Below are 14,683 nucleotides of genomic sequence, written 5' to 3' on the forward strand. Positions count from 1 at the left end.
GCCTAGGGCTTGCCGATCAGAAGGTCGGCGGTTCGAATCCCTGCGACGGGGTGAGCTCCCGTTGCTCAGTCCGTGCTCCGGCCAACCTAGCAGTTCGAAAGCATGTCAAAGTGCAAGTAGATAAATAGGTACCACTCTGGCAGGAAGGTAAACGGCATTTCCGTGCGCTGCTCTGGTTCTCCAGAAGCGGCTTAGTCATGCTAGCCACATGACCCAGAAGCTGTACGCCAGTTCCCTTGTCCAGTAAAGCAAGATGAGCACTGCAACCCCAGAGTCGTCTGCAACTGGACCTAACGATCAGGGGTCCCTTTACCCAGTGTGAGCCAGTGTGGTGTAGTGGTTAAGAGCAGTAGACTCATAATCTGGGGAACTGGGTTTGCGTCTCCGCTCCTCCACATGCAGCTGCTGGGTGACCTTGGGCTAGTCACACTTCTTTGAAGGCTCTCAGCCCCACTCACCTCACAGAGTGTTTGTTGTGGGGGAGGAAGGGAAAGGAGAATGTTAGCCGCTTTGAGACTCCTTTGGGTAGTGATAAAGCGGGATATCAAATCCAAACACTTCTACCTTTACCTATACACCAAACAGAAGTATTTCTCAAGGAACTATGGGATATTTGTGGATTGTGGTTAACGTCATGCGTACTCGGCTTCAAACACTGGAGGTGGGAACGCATTGCAGGCAGAGTAAATGGTAATGTGTGCACGGCCTTATTCTTTCTGTGTTCCAGCTACTCACAGCACCTTGTCGTGCCCTAATGGGTTCAAGTGTGAAGATGGAGAGGCTTGCATCACAATGACGGAGAGATGTGACGGGTTCCTGGATTGCTCAGACAGTAGCGACGAAGGAAACTGTACCGGTAAGTCATGCTGCCCTGCTGGACATATAAGACCCTTTGCAACATCTTCTGTGTTTCAGTGGAGTAGTTGGTGCTGACTTCAGACCTTGCAGTTCTCAGGGAACTCTCCCAACTGCAGCTCATCCCAGTGGAATTGGCGGTGGTGCTGACAGCAACCGCCCCTGGGAACTGGGAACTCCCAAGTGCAACCAACCACAGCTGCAAACCTCACTTTTGGCAGGGACTAGTTGTGCTTGGGTGTTCCCGGGTGGAAGCAGTTCCAGCAGGGTTTGCATCTGGCGCCAAAGGCAAGTCATCAAATGCAAGTCTGGTTGGGACAAGGAGCAATTTGGGTGTGTGCCTGAAGGCTCTTGATTGCAAGATCTTCACCTGTTATCTTTAGATGACGGGTGAAGGGCAGACGGGCATGGCTTGGATAAAGCAATTGGGACTGTTTAGTTTAGAGAAAGGGCGAGTAAGAGGCAACACAACAGAAGCTTATGCAATTATGAGTAGCGTGGAGAAAGTGGATGGAAGAAAGTTTTTATCCCTCTCTCATAGCGTTGCAATCTCCAGTGAAGCTGAACGTCGGAACATTCAGGATGGATAAAAAGGAAAGCACTTTTTCATGCGGCGCATAGTTAAACTGTGGGACTCCCACAGAAGGCAATGATGGCCACAAACCTGGATAGCTTTAAAATGGCATTAGATGAATCCATGGAGGGTATGACTTAATGGTTGATGGCTGTGCTGTGCCTCCAAAATCGGAGGCAGCAATGCTTCTGAATTCCCATTGCTGGGAACAACAGAGGTGGGAGCACTCATGTGCTGGGGTCCTGCTTTCAGGTTTCCCACAGGGTGGCCACTGTGAGAACAGGATTCTAGACTAGATGGGCCATTGGCCTTATCCATCAGGCTTTGCTTGTGTTCTTATGAATAATAATAATAATAATAATAATAATAATAATAATAATAATAACAATAATAATAATTTATTATTTGTACCCCGCCCATCTGGCTGGGTTTCCCCAGCCACTCTGGGCGGCTTCCACAGAGACCAAAAAATACACTAAAATGTCACACATTAAAAACTTCCCTGAACAGGGCTGCCTTAAGATGTCTTCTGAATGTCAGGTAGTTGTTTATCGCTTTGACATCTGATGGGAGGGCGTTCCACAGGGCGGGCGCCACGACCAAGAAGGCCCTCTGTCTGGTTCCCTGTAGCTTTGCTTCTCGCAATGAGGGAACCGCTAGAAGGCCCTCGGCGCTGGACCTCAGCGTCCGGGCAGAATGATGGGGTCAGTTTCGGACCCCCTCCTGGGCCTTAGGTGGACCATGGACCAGAGGCTCCCCAAGCCTGGCAAAGTCCTTGTGTGCTAGATGCTGTCTTGACAGATCCCCCCCCCCTTTTCCCTCTCCTCCTTCTCCTATGCATCAGCTTTGCTGGCAGAAGACTGTTCTGTCAGCACAATCCCTGACCCTCAATTCATTATGGCTTAGATAATAGTCACACTAATAGTTATCGATCACTTTCTCTCTTTCTCCCTCTGCCCCCACTACACCTCTCCACCTTGGGATTCAACCAATTTCCTCCTAAAGCACAGGGGGCGCTGAGCATCAATCAGTTTTTAGTTCTTTAATTAAATATTGATTTGGAGAGGCTGCCCAGTCTCGGCTCACCCACCAGGACACCGAGATCGGCAGGCTGGCCAGAATTCTAAAGAGACACACACACATATAGCAGTTTTGTGTTATCCTCATGAGTGCAAACTGCCTTTGAGAGGCTATGCAACCTCCCGTTGATGCTTGGAGAGACTTTGAGCTGACCTGTGAACATAAGGACATACGTACGGACCCGCTGAATCCGGCCGAAAGGCTCATCTAATCCAACATCGTTCTCACAGTGGCCAACCAGATGCCTCGTTTGGGAAACCCAAAACCAGGACCTGAGAGTGCGACAGCACTCTCCCTGCTTGTGATTCCCAGCATAAGGTACTCAGAGGCATAACTGCCTCCGATAGTGGAGGTAAAATATAGCCATCGGGGCTAGCAGCTGTTGACAGCCCTATCCTCCAGGAATTTGTCCAACTCCCCCTTTTAAAGCCATCCAAAGTGGTGGCTATCGCCAGTAGCTTTTGCAGAAGTGAATTCCATATAACTATGTTCTGTGTGAAGAAGAATTTCCTTTTGCCTGTCCTGACTCTTCCAGGATGACCCCGGCATCTGGAATGACAAGAGAGGGAGAAAAACTTGCCTCTTTTTATTTTCTTCAAATCAGGTATAATTCTATATACATCTCTGTCGCATCCCCTTCCTCACATCTTTTCTAACCTGAAAAGCTCCAAATGATGTAGCATTTCCTTGTAGCGGAACTGCTCCCACCTCCTGATCAGCCTGGTTGCCCTTTTATGAAGGGTCTTCAACTCTACAATATCACTTTTGAAGTGTGGCAACCGGTGCTGTTCCCAATGGCATACGTCCTGGGCCCTGGGTGCCAGGTTTGCAAATTTAAAAGCCCCCCCCCCCCAATGCATAACTTGAGGGATGAATTCAGAAGGGATGCAGATAAATGCAAAAGCTACTTAAAATACTCAAGAGAGAATGAGAATTCTTACACTCCCCACCTGCAAAGATGCACCCAAGGTGGCTGGTGTAAAACAGGCTTCCTCAGCCTCGGTCCTCCAGATGTTTTTGGCCTACAACTCCCATGATCCCTAGCTAGCAGGACCAGTGGACAGGGATGATGGGAATTGTAGTCTCAAAACAGCTGGAGGGCCGAGGTTGAGGAAGCCTGGTGTAAAAGCTGACTCGTCACTTGGTCACTGTGGGCTGTGATAGGCGTTGTGTAAACTCATTCCCTTGCCTCTACCAAACTTGGGATTTTTACATTCTGTTTCCCTAGATGACACTCTTGTCTATAAAGTGCAGAACCTCCAATGGACAGCCGATTTCTCCGGCAACATCACTTTAACCTGGACCCGCCCTAAGAAGATGCCCCTTGCATCCTGCGTCTACAATATCCATTACAGGTAGCCTGGCTGGGCAGCTTTAGCATAGCAGTCATGACTAAAATCAGACTGTGTGTGCAAACACCTAATTGAATCCGAGCTTATTAGTGCAGTTGTTACTATACCATGAACAAATTACAGAGGTCCATTTGCAGCAAGCAGAATCAAGGGCACTGCTCCCTAGGAGACTACAATGTAAACAGAGAAAAAAGCAACAGAAGGAGAAGAGGGATACAGATGATTATAAGCGTTGAATGTAGCCCAAAGGAGTTGTAAAAAAGAATTGATTTTGGCTGTGGAACGATGTTAAGGAATGGCTCTCTATTCAGGGCTTGCCCAAATGATGCTCTTGGCAAGACATATTGCCTCCTCTCTGTTCATACTTAAAATACATTAAAAAACAACAACTTGTGTCCCATTTTTGGTTTTGCTGCCCGAGTATCTTGCATATAGCTGCCCCCAGCCATGGCTTTGGTTGGTGGGTCTCAGGGTTCTAGTAAACGGCATTGGAGATCCTTTGGTTGTGCCTGATGTAGGTGCTCCTTTTAGATAGACCAGGGATGGGGAATCTTTCGCCCTCCAGATGTTGTTGGACTTCAGCTCCCCTCAGTCCCAGCCAGCCTGGTCAGGAATGATGGGAGTTGTTGTTCAACATCGTCTGGAGAGTCACAGACTCCCCGTTGCTGTTTTAGACCATGCCTTGCTGACATTGTAAGAGTACCAAAATCATACCCCCCCCCAGTAGAATTAGGTGATGGATTATGTTTTTGTGAGCCAATTCCATGATGTCCAGCTGCCGAAATGGCTCCTGCCTGATTTACATTTCAAAGCAGTGTTACTGATGCTTCTTTGAAACTCCCAAATCTAGGATGGTTGGCGAGAGCGTGTGGAAATCCTTAGAAACCCACAGCAACAAAACCAACAGCGTCTTGAAAGTCCTGAAGCCAGACAGCACGTACCAGGTCAAAGTTCAGGTTCAGTGCCTGAGCAAAGCGTACAACACCAACGACTTCATCACCTTGCGTACCCCGGAAGGACGTAAGTCAGCTCGCTCGTTTGTGGCACACGTGGAATTAATTACAGAATGAAAGATGCCTTTGTTAAGCCCAAAGTACAGAGGACGTGGCTTGCAGTCTTTCTGCACGATCCATTGCCCTTGCATTATTTTGCAGTTTTCTGCATTGGGTGAGATGGGCTCATTCAGTTTGCCAGCGCTGAAATTAGGCTTGAAATTCTGTATGGTGACTCAGGGTGGCGTTGCTATTTCATACATAATTCCAGTGTGCAAAACTTGATTAGAAAGATGCTTTCCCCTCATGCAGAGGGAGGCAGAGCGAATTAGCTGCTTCAGGCAACAAGTGTTGAGGGGCAGGGCACAGACAAGAGCTCTCTTGTGTCCTGTGGCCTGCCTTGTGCCCCCTAAGGTAGTCCTCAAGTGTACTGGGGGAGGCTGTCCCCCCGCACGGCTATTAAAGTAAGATTTGGTTGCCGGTCTGGTCAGCATCTTTAGATAGCATTGTTTATTTATTATATCAATTTGTGGGCTGCTTTTCCACATAAATGTGCCCAAGGAGACTCATAAGAGCATAAGAAGAGTGATGCTGGAGGAGGCCAGTGGCCCATTCAGGCTAATTGAGTAAGCAAGTGCCTTTAGGAAGCCTGCAAGTGGGACCTGAGCGCAGCAGCATCTTTCCCCGCTTTCAATTCCCAGAAACTGGCATTAATAGACTGCCAAGAGTGGAGTCGAGATATTGTAACATTGGAAATCCATCATAAAATAAACTGTCTTTCAGTAAAAGGCAGCCCTGTTCAGGGAAGTTTTTAATCTGTGATATTTTATTGTATTTTTGGTTTCTATGGAAGCCGCCCAGAGTGGCTGGGGAAACCCAGCCAGATGGGCGGGGTACAAATAATAAATTATTATTATTATTATTATTATTATTATTATTATTATTATTATTATTATTATTACTTAACATTGGTTAGTTAACGTTTATAGTCCAGATTCTGTATATAGACAATCTTTATAGAATTCCTTCAAACAATAACAAGTTCAAAATGAAATCTTAGACACAAAGTCTCCGAAAGTCTTTAAATGAAGAGAGGTACCAAACTTTGTACGATGAAAGATAAGCTGTGAAGCTTTGTATATTCAGCAAATATAATGTCCAACACTGAAAAGAGATTCCGGACATTTACTGCTGTTTCATAGATCTTCGTCAGCGTGGTGGGAAAAGATAGAATTGTTTCATAAACTGAAAAAAATTTTTTACAGATGATGACCTGCATGACATATCACTTTACAAAAATTATAAACTGATACAAACAGTAATGAGAAAGAGTACACACCCCATCTTATTTCGAATTAATATATGTGAACTAAACATTGTTGATGTTCTCTTTGGCAACACAGGGGTTTGTTTGGATACGGATTCTATATATGACAAATCTTTTCTGTGCAATGGGATATTCATGGAATGGAAGGGGTGCAATCTTGTGCAATCAGCAAAATGTCTTAGGCCGGCTCTGTCCTTGTCACTAATCATACCCACCCACCTTTCTCCCCCCCCCCCCAGTGCCAGACCCTCCCCGACATCTTCAGTTGTTGCTGAAGAGAGAAGCTGAAGGCGTTGTGGTTTGCCAGTGGGCACCGCCAGCGAATGCCCACGGCCTGATCAGAGAATATGTTGTAAGTATTAACTGGACTGATGCCATACTGAGGGGGAGCCTTGGAGAAATGTGTGTGCTCACAGAAGTATTTCTGTACTTTCTGTATCATGAAATGCCCGGGCAGTGTGCAGCACTGAGACATAAAAGCATAATTAAAAACAATACATGTAGGAAAATGATAATCAGGGAATTTGGCCTGGGGCCTCATTCCTAGAGCAGAAAGGGCAGCCCTCTTTGGATCTGGCTGAACTGGCCAGTGGGGAGTTGGGGAGAACAGCCCAGGCAGCTCAGACTGGAAGTTTCACTTCCACCCAGTGCATTGTCTTGAAGAAGTGGGTCCGCTGATGCTTTGCTATAGCTGCAAACCAGGACTGCTCCTCCCTCTTCTCTACCATATCAGGTGGAATACAGCAGAGCTGGTTCCAAGGAATGGTCGTCTGTGAGAGCCGCCAGCAACTACTCGGAGATAGAGAGCCTGCAGGTCAACATGTTATATACAGTCAGAGTGAGTAGATGTCTTGAAAGTGATTTGCCCCTCGCATAGGCAGGTGGGAAGCGGCCTTTATACCCAGGCAGGCTGTTGGACTTTTCAGCTCAGTATTCTCCACACTAGGTCAGCAGTGAAAGTCACAGGTTCACAGGCAACAACAGAAGCTTTTGCTGGTGCTGGTAGGGTCCCTCCTCCTTCCGCCACCTGTAAAAAGTAAAGGTAAAGGACCCCTGACAGTTGTCCAGTCGCAGATGACTTTGGGGTTGCGGCGCTCATCTCGCTTTACTGGCCGAGGGAGCCGGTGTTTTTCCGCAGACAGCTTTTCTGTGTCATGTGGCCAGCATGACTAAGCCGCTTCTGGTGAAACCAGAGCAGCACATGGAAATGCCATTTACCTTCCCGCTGGAGCGGTACCTATTTATCTACTTGCACTTTTTGGCGTGCTTTCAAACTGCTAGGTTGGCAGGAGCTGGGACCAAGCAACGGGAGCTCACGCCGTTGCGGGGATTCGAACCGCCGACCTTCTGATCGGCAAGCCCAAGAGGCTCAGTGGTGTGGACCACAGCACCACCCTATTTCAAATGAGACTTGAAATAGGTCTTCTATTCTGGGGTGTGTGTGTGTTGCCGATAATAGTTTCTCTGGTTTCAAAAGGTTGGCTGCTTCTGGTCTGCTGCGCAGAAGAGGGCAGCGGCCTGTTAGTTGTTGCCCCAGAGCTCAGGAGTAGCTCTGATCTGGTGAAGCTGTGTGTGTGTGTGTGTGTGTGTGTGTGTGTGTGTGTGTGTGTAGGAGGGAAACTCAGCTCACAGGCCAGTCTTGGCCTATGGAGCTTATATTTTCAAAACAATGTCCACCTGTCAATTAGCTGGTGTCATTTCAGTGGGCAGCTGGCATCAGCTGACGGGTGAGTTGGCGCTGCACTGTTCTGACCGTTGGCACGTCTAGTTCTGGGGTGCAGAACTTGCAACCCTCCAGATGGTGTTGGAGCACGCATTTCATCCAGCAACAGCTGGAGGGTCACAGGTGCCCAGTAACCCTTGGTCTAGATCCATGGCTAGCAGTGGGACTCAGACAGGTACCGTATTTTTCTCTCTATAAGACACACTTTTCCCCTTCTAAAAATTAAGGGGAAATGTGTGTGCGTCTTATGGAGCGAATGCAGGCTGTGCAGCTTTCGCTGAAGCCAGGAGAGCAAGAGGAATTAATCCCTCTTGCTCTCCTGGCTTCGGGGATAGCTGCCTGAAGCCTCCTGAGCTTAGTGGGAGCGCTCCCACTGCGCTCAGGAGGCTTTGCGTTGCTTTTGCTGAAGCCAGGAGAGCAAGAGGGATCGATCCCTCTTGCTCTCCTGGCTTCGCTTCGCTGGAGAGGCGCTGCGCAGCTTTCCCTCTCTGCGCAGCGCCCCTTCAGCGAAGCGGGAGGAGAAATGGAAGGGGCTCCTCTTCTCCTGTCGCTCCGCTGATGGGGCGCTGCGCAGAGAGGGAAAGCTGCGCAGCGCCCCTTCAGCAAAGCGGGAGGAGAAATGGAGCCCCTTCCGTTTCTCCTCCCGCTTTGCTGGAGAGGCGCTGAGCAGAGAGGGAGAGAACATTTTTTTTATTGTTCTCCTCCTCTAAAACTAGGTGCATCTTATGGTCGGGTGTGTTTTATAGAGCGAAAAATACGGTATTTCCCAGCCCTGTCTTGGGAGAACAGAGTTTAAACAATGGGATGTTCTGCATGTAAAGTGGGTGCTCTTGCGGTGAGCTATAGCCCCTCCTTACACCCGCTGCCTTCCTTCAACTTGGTTAACATGTTGCTGAAGGGGGTAGGTGGGCATCATGGTCTCCCTTTGCACCACCAGCCTGCCCAAAACATGTCTTGAGTGCCTGACAGAGCTGCATAACAAAGATCTGCGTGCCCCACTCTTTGAAAAGCAGCCCCCAGTGCAGCTCAGTAAACTGCGTTTGAAACTCTCCTGAACATCAGAGACAGTCTGTGATGGCAGCAGCAGAAGCTTCTCTGTTCCTTTTTGCTCCTCTGAGTCCTGTGTGAAACTAGGCATTGCCAGAGGGATGGAGAGCAGGTGGGAGGAGGCGATGAAGCTGAGTGAGGGTTAGAGAAGTGGCCTTGCTTCAGGACCCCTGGCTACTACTGGCACCTGGAGGCTTCTTGCTTCCCAGAACCTCATTTTCAGGCTCCCAAGTCTGCAGAGGAACAGAAGCAAGGCACTTACACACCATTTCCCCATCAGCTGTCGCCTGTAAACCTGCTTTGTTTTCATTAAAAAGTCAAACAGCATGCCTTCTTGCATATTAACTAGCCTTCTCATTTGAAAAGGTTGCTGCGGTAACTAGCCGTGGAGTGGGAAACTGGAGTGATTCCAAATCCATACGAACCGTAAAAGGCAAAGGTAAACTATTAACTAATTAATTTCTTTTACCTCTTGTTTTGTTTTGCTGCACCAGGAAGCAGACCAGAGAGAGCAAAAAACCCAAAACCTAAATCTATAAATGAGTCTGAGCCGTCTCACATTTTGTTATTTTAATATTAATATATTCACTGGCAGCCTTGGGACGTTCATTATGTTCCTCTCGCTCTCTTCTCTAGGCTGTTCAGTGTGCCAATTACAAATCCATCTATAGTAGCTAACGACTTGCACATATTGTAAATATTAATCACTTGCTACATTAAACAGCTATGCCTTTTCCCAAACGTAACCATTCCCTACTAACAACACTTTTTTAAACCCACCAGCTGTTAACGGACTACAATCCCATCATCCCCAGCCACCATGGTAAATGATCAGGATGATGGATATTGTAGTCCAGTGACAATATTGGTGAATATTGGCTAAATGATCAGGAATGGTACTGTGAGAATGGGCCTTTTCCTCCCACCAGCTCATCCCCTCTTGCCTATAAATTATGCCCCCCTACACACACACACACACACACACACACACACACACAAGCACAAGCATACTTGGGATGCCTGTAGCAACATCCATCCTAACCCTAGAGCAGGGATGGGGAACTTGTTTCTGGACTGCAACATCCATAATCTCCAATTGTTGGCCATTCTGCATGGGACTGATGGGAGTGGGAGCCCCCATAGCATCAGGGGTGCAGGTAAAGGTAAAGGTACCCCTGACCATTAGGTCCAGTCGTGACCGACTCTGGGGTTGCGGCGCTCATCTCACTTTATTGGCTGAGGGAGCCGGCGTACAGCTTCCGGGTCATGTGGCCAGCATGACTAAGCCACTTCTGGCGAACCAGAGCAATGCACGGAAACACTGTTTACCTTTCCGCCAAAGCGGTACCTATTTATCTACTTACACTTTGACATGCTTTCAAAGTGCTAGGTTGGCAGGAGCAGGGACAGAGCAACGGGAGCTCACCCCGTCACGGGGATTCAAACCGCTGACCTTCTGAATGGCAAGTCCTAGGCTCTGTGGTTTAACCCACAGCGCCACCCGCATCCCTTCAGGGGTGCAGGTACTTGGTTTCAACTGTTAGTTTAAGAGGATTGACTGTAATTAATTTAGCACAGTCAAATCATACACCTAATCATGGTTGGCACTGACTTTGCATGCAAAAGGGAGTGGGAATGTGAGACTTTACAGTCCATGCTTTGGGGACTGTAACGTATACATCAGCCCCTATTATTTAAAAAGGAATGGGTGGTTGTTGTTGTTTATTAAAGGCTGTTGAGACCCACTTGTGGGCCACAATCTACCGGTTCATTACTAGTGTCCAGATACATTCACTGTGATGGACTGGCAGAGTAAGCTGAAAACACAAAAAAAGAATTTTCCATTGGAATTTTGCAGGTTTCAGTTTAGTGTCTGATGCCAGTTTCCTCTGTTTCCTCTCTGCCTTAGTTATCCCACCACCTACGATCCATATTGATAGCTACACTGAAAACTCCATAAGCTTCACCCTCAAAATGGAAGCTAACATTCAGGTAATAAAAATTTGTGGCTGAAAAGCCCAGCTCAAATACACCACACAAAAGAACATTTTGTGAACTGACGTATAAATGCTGTGCTTTGGAAAGGTTCTCTAAGGTGATGGATTGGGAGCAGGTGTTAGGAGGGAGGCAAATAAACCATAATCGTGATGCCATTAGGGGTTTGCAATTCCTAGGCAAACAGAAGTTTTAATTATGCTAGCTCTGAATCTTAAACATAATAAAATTCCTGGTATTGGTATCCATTTTGTCTGACAGAGCCTTTTTTGGAAGGTGCAAAGATAATAGAGTATATTTCTGCCTTGCAGAAATTTAGTTAACTCTTAATTTAGTTAACAATGATCCATTATGTTTCTGTTGCACCAAGTTCCTTAGAGAGCTGCCTTTCAAAACCAAAGATGGGGAGGAGAATCAGAGCAGATTATCGCATAATTATTCCCATTCCTGAACTACCTCCCAAGTTGACATATAGAGGAGTGATCAGTCAGTTACAAGGAGCTTTTGGTACTTCAAACTTGCCATTTAAAACACATGGACTTGCTTACTTGTTTGTCCTATGCATTCTCTGCTGCCGCCTGACAGGTGAACGGTTACGTTGTCAAAATCTTCTGGACTTTCGACACCCACAGACAAGAAAAAATATCCTTGCTCATTGATGGGGGAAAGTCGGCACAAACTGGTAAGCCTCACCGGAATATTCATTTCATCTGGCAACATCTAATGGAGGATTACCACTGATCAGCAGGGCCGGTCCTATCGTTGGACACGGGTGAGGCGTCAGCCTGAGGCAGTGGGTGGTGCTTGCAGGCAGGAAGGTGTTGGAGAACAATGCTTGCTCTGTGTGTCACATGGCTTGCTGCCCACTACCTAAGCTTGCTGATGACCCCAGGTGCATTGGATGAAGGGGGGGGGGGGAGATTCATTTACTAGTCTAGTGAACTTCTTGTACAGGGAATATTCAGGGGAGGTGGAGGCACTGCCTTGTACTTCACCCTAGTATTTTGGGCTGCCCCTCTGGATTCTCCCCAGGCGACTCACCTGGGAACAGCAGAAATGCTAAGCGTTCAGAAAGCTGGTGAGCAACACCACCCTACCTGAACCTTCCGCTATAGGGCCCACATGACCACTAAATCAGGTGAATTTCACAGGGCCAGATGCAAAATCTTCAGAATGCTTCCCCTTTTTAAAACAAGCAAGCAAGCAAGCAAAACCCTTTGCAACCTGGAAATGGGCTGCCAAAGTGGGAGATTCTTTTGGCTCGGCCCTAGACAAGCCTTATTTGGGGAGGGTGCTCCACATCCTTGCTTAGCCCCAATCGTTTTCTCCACCCTCCACAGTGAGTAACTTGACTGCTCAGACACAGTACGAGATTTCTGCGTGGGCCAAGACGGAGCTGGGGGACAGCCCTCTGTCTTTTGCCCACGTGTTGACCAGCGGCACAAGACCGCCCCCTCCCAGTCTGAAAGCTAAAGCTGTGAATCAGACAGCGGTGGAATGCAACTGGACTGGCCCCAAGAATGTGGTAAGGGTTCCTTTCTTTTTCATCTTGTGGAAAGAGCCCCCAGACAGAGCAGAAGAGCCCGTTCTCTTTCTAAATGTCTGCCTGCCATTCACATGTAATTTTTGCAGTTGGTCCCAGATAGCAGAATCCTGTGTTCAGGATGCCACATAACCCAGCTGTTAAAGACAACGGTTTTTCATCAAAAAGGGGCAAGCTTATTGTTTTCCTATTTTCAGGGTGTAAATCCCATCCCAAGCTGGTGTGGTAGGCCATATATTTGTTACTTATTTTTTTTTAAAGTATCAAAGCAAATAACAATTATGAATGCGTACAAAGCACAAAATTTAAAACGCAGCATAAAAAAGAAATTTAACTAAAAGTGTTTATCTTGCAATAACATAAAAAGGAGAAATCCAACCTTACTAAAGTTGAACATCAATACAGGCTTGCGGATAATCATACCCTACGTCCCCAATTAAGACCTAATCAGGAACATCTTTGTCTGGTGCCTGAAAGTTGGTAGCAGTGGCACCAGGTGTCTCTTTCTGGGGAGAGCACGGTTTGGGAGCCACCACTGAAAAGGCCCGTTCTCATGTCACCACCTTCCACTCCTCCTTCGGAGGAGGGCCTCAAATGATGAACATAGGATTTCCAGGTTTGTGGTAGTTAAGTTAGTGAGCTGCTCAGAGCCATCCAATGAGCTTTATAACTGAGATTTGAACCTAAGTCTCCCATGCAAATAATAATAATAATAATAATAATAATAATAATAATAATAATAATATATTATTTATACCCCACCCATCTGGCTGGGTTTCCCCAGCTACTCTGGGCAGCTCCCAATCGAGTATTAAAAACACAATACAGCATTAAACATTAAAAACTTCCCTAAATAGGGCTGCCTTCAGATGTCTTTTAAAAGTAGGATAGTTGCTTATTTCCTTGACATCTGATGGGAGGGCGTTCCACAGGGCAGGCGGCACTACCGAGAAGGCCCTCTGCCTGGTTCCCTGTAACCTTACTTCTTGCAGTGAGGGAACCACCAGAAGGCCCTTGGTGCTGGACCTCTGTGTCCGGGCTGGATGATGGGGGTGGAGATGCTCCTTCAGGTATACTGGACCGAGGCCATTTAGGACTTTAAGGGTCAGCACCAACACTTTTAATTGTGCTAGGAAATGTACTGGGAGCCAATGCAGGTCTCTCAGGACCAGTATTATATGGTCCAAATTGTAGAGATTGGCTGTGAGAGATGAGGCTTTCAGTAAATATCTGTTTAGTGTAAAATCCACTTGTTTGGATGTGCATTTGGTCCAGTTAATAGCTGGCAACCAGACAAAAAAGCCTTTATACTCTTGAAGATACAGTCTTAGTCGTCGAACAAATTGGCTCCCGAATGTCGCAAACCCAGAAGTGAGTGTTCAGGTTTGCGAATGTTTTTTTGGAAGCCGACGTCCAATGCAGCTTCCGATTGGCTGCAGGAAGCTGTGCCTTGGTTTTTGAACCATTTTGGGAGTTGAACGGACTCCCAGAATGGATTAAATTTGAGAACCAAGGTATGTCTATAATTCATTCCTTTTTAAACTTCAGGAATCAGTTCAGTTTGCCACGAAGACCACTGCAACTGTGGATGGCTACATTTATTTATTTTTTAATGGGTTGGAAAATTCAGTGGATTTGTTTGCAAGACTTTAGAGTGGGGAAAGAGTTTTAACATGCTTTTCTTGCTTGCATCTCTCCCCGCCCCCCTTGACAGGTATATGGCATATTTTATGCTACATCTTTCCTGGAGCTCTACAGGAATCCTACCAATGCCACCACCACACTGCACAACATTACAGTCATTGTCAACAGAGATGAGCAGTACTTATTTCTGGTAAGGAGTGCATCGTTAATCTTCTCCCCCTCCCCGCTCTTGCCAACCAATGCAACTTGGGCTTTTGTTTATAAATTCAATATCAAAAGAGGGCAACTGATTAGGGAAGGGCCATAGATTGGGGCAGAGCTTCTGTTTGGCACGCAGACGGTTCCCACTCCGATCCCTGACATCTCCAGATAGGAAGATCCCCTGCCTGAAATCCTGGCATGCTGTTTTGCCAGGCAGTGTGGACAACACTGAGCAAGACTCCGTATAAGGGCAAGTTCCTGTGCTCCTATTCTACTACTTTGAGGAAGCTGCCGGAACCACAAGGCGGTATAAACGTCACAAAGAGCAATATGATATTCTCAGGGTTGCG

At 47.1% G+C, this 14,683-nt stretch overlaps 1 protein-coding gene and 1 long non-coding RNA gene across 3 annotated transcripts in view; both read left to right on the forward strand.

The window, feature by feature from the left end:
• SORL1 (sortilin related receptor 1) overlaps positions 1-14,683 on the forward strand; it is a 113,655-nt gene that overhangs the window by 84,912 nt on the left and 14,060 nt on the right. For both annotated transcript variants that reach the window (XM_083480879.1, XM_083480878.1), the window contains exons 33-42: positions 728-856; positions 3,738-3,864; positions 4,712-4,881; positions 6,420-6,532; positions 6,914-7,018; positions 9,317-9,389; positions 10,860-10,942; positions 11,531-11,627; positions 12,286-12,470; positions 14,203-14,322. In XM_083480879.1, coding sequence (XP_083337005.1) covers positions 728-856; positions 3,738-3,864; positions 4,712-4,881; positions 6,420-6,532; positions 6,914-7,018; positions 9,317-9,389; positions 10,860-10,942; positions 11,531-11,627; positions 12,286-12,470; positions 14,203-14,322 — 1,202 coding nt within the window. The remainder of the gene's footprint in view (positions 1-727; positions 857-3,737; positions 3,865-4,711; positions 4,882-6,419; positions 6,533-6,913; positions 7,019-9,316; positions 9,390-10,859; positions 10,943-11,530; positions 11,628-12,285; positions 12,471-14,202; positions 14,323-14,683) is intronic.
• LOC310696123 lies at positions 12,478-12,738 on the forward strand. The gene is made up of 2 exons (XR_014520445.1): positions 12,478-12,602; positions 12,635-12,738. It is a non-coding gene; the product is annotated as an uncharacterized lncRNA (long non-coding RNA).

Source organism: Podarcis liolepis (assembly GCF_965112155.1).
Source record: "Podarcis liolepis genome assembly, chromosome: 16".
Taxonomy (NCBI): Eukaryota; Metazoa; Chordata; class Lepidosauria; order Squamata; family Lacertidae; genus Podarcis; species Podarcis liolepis.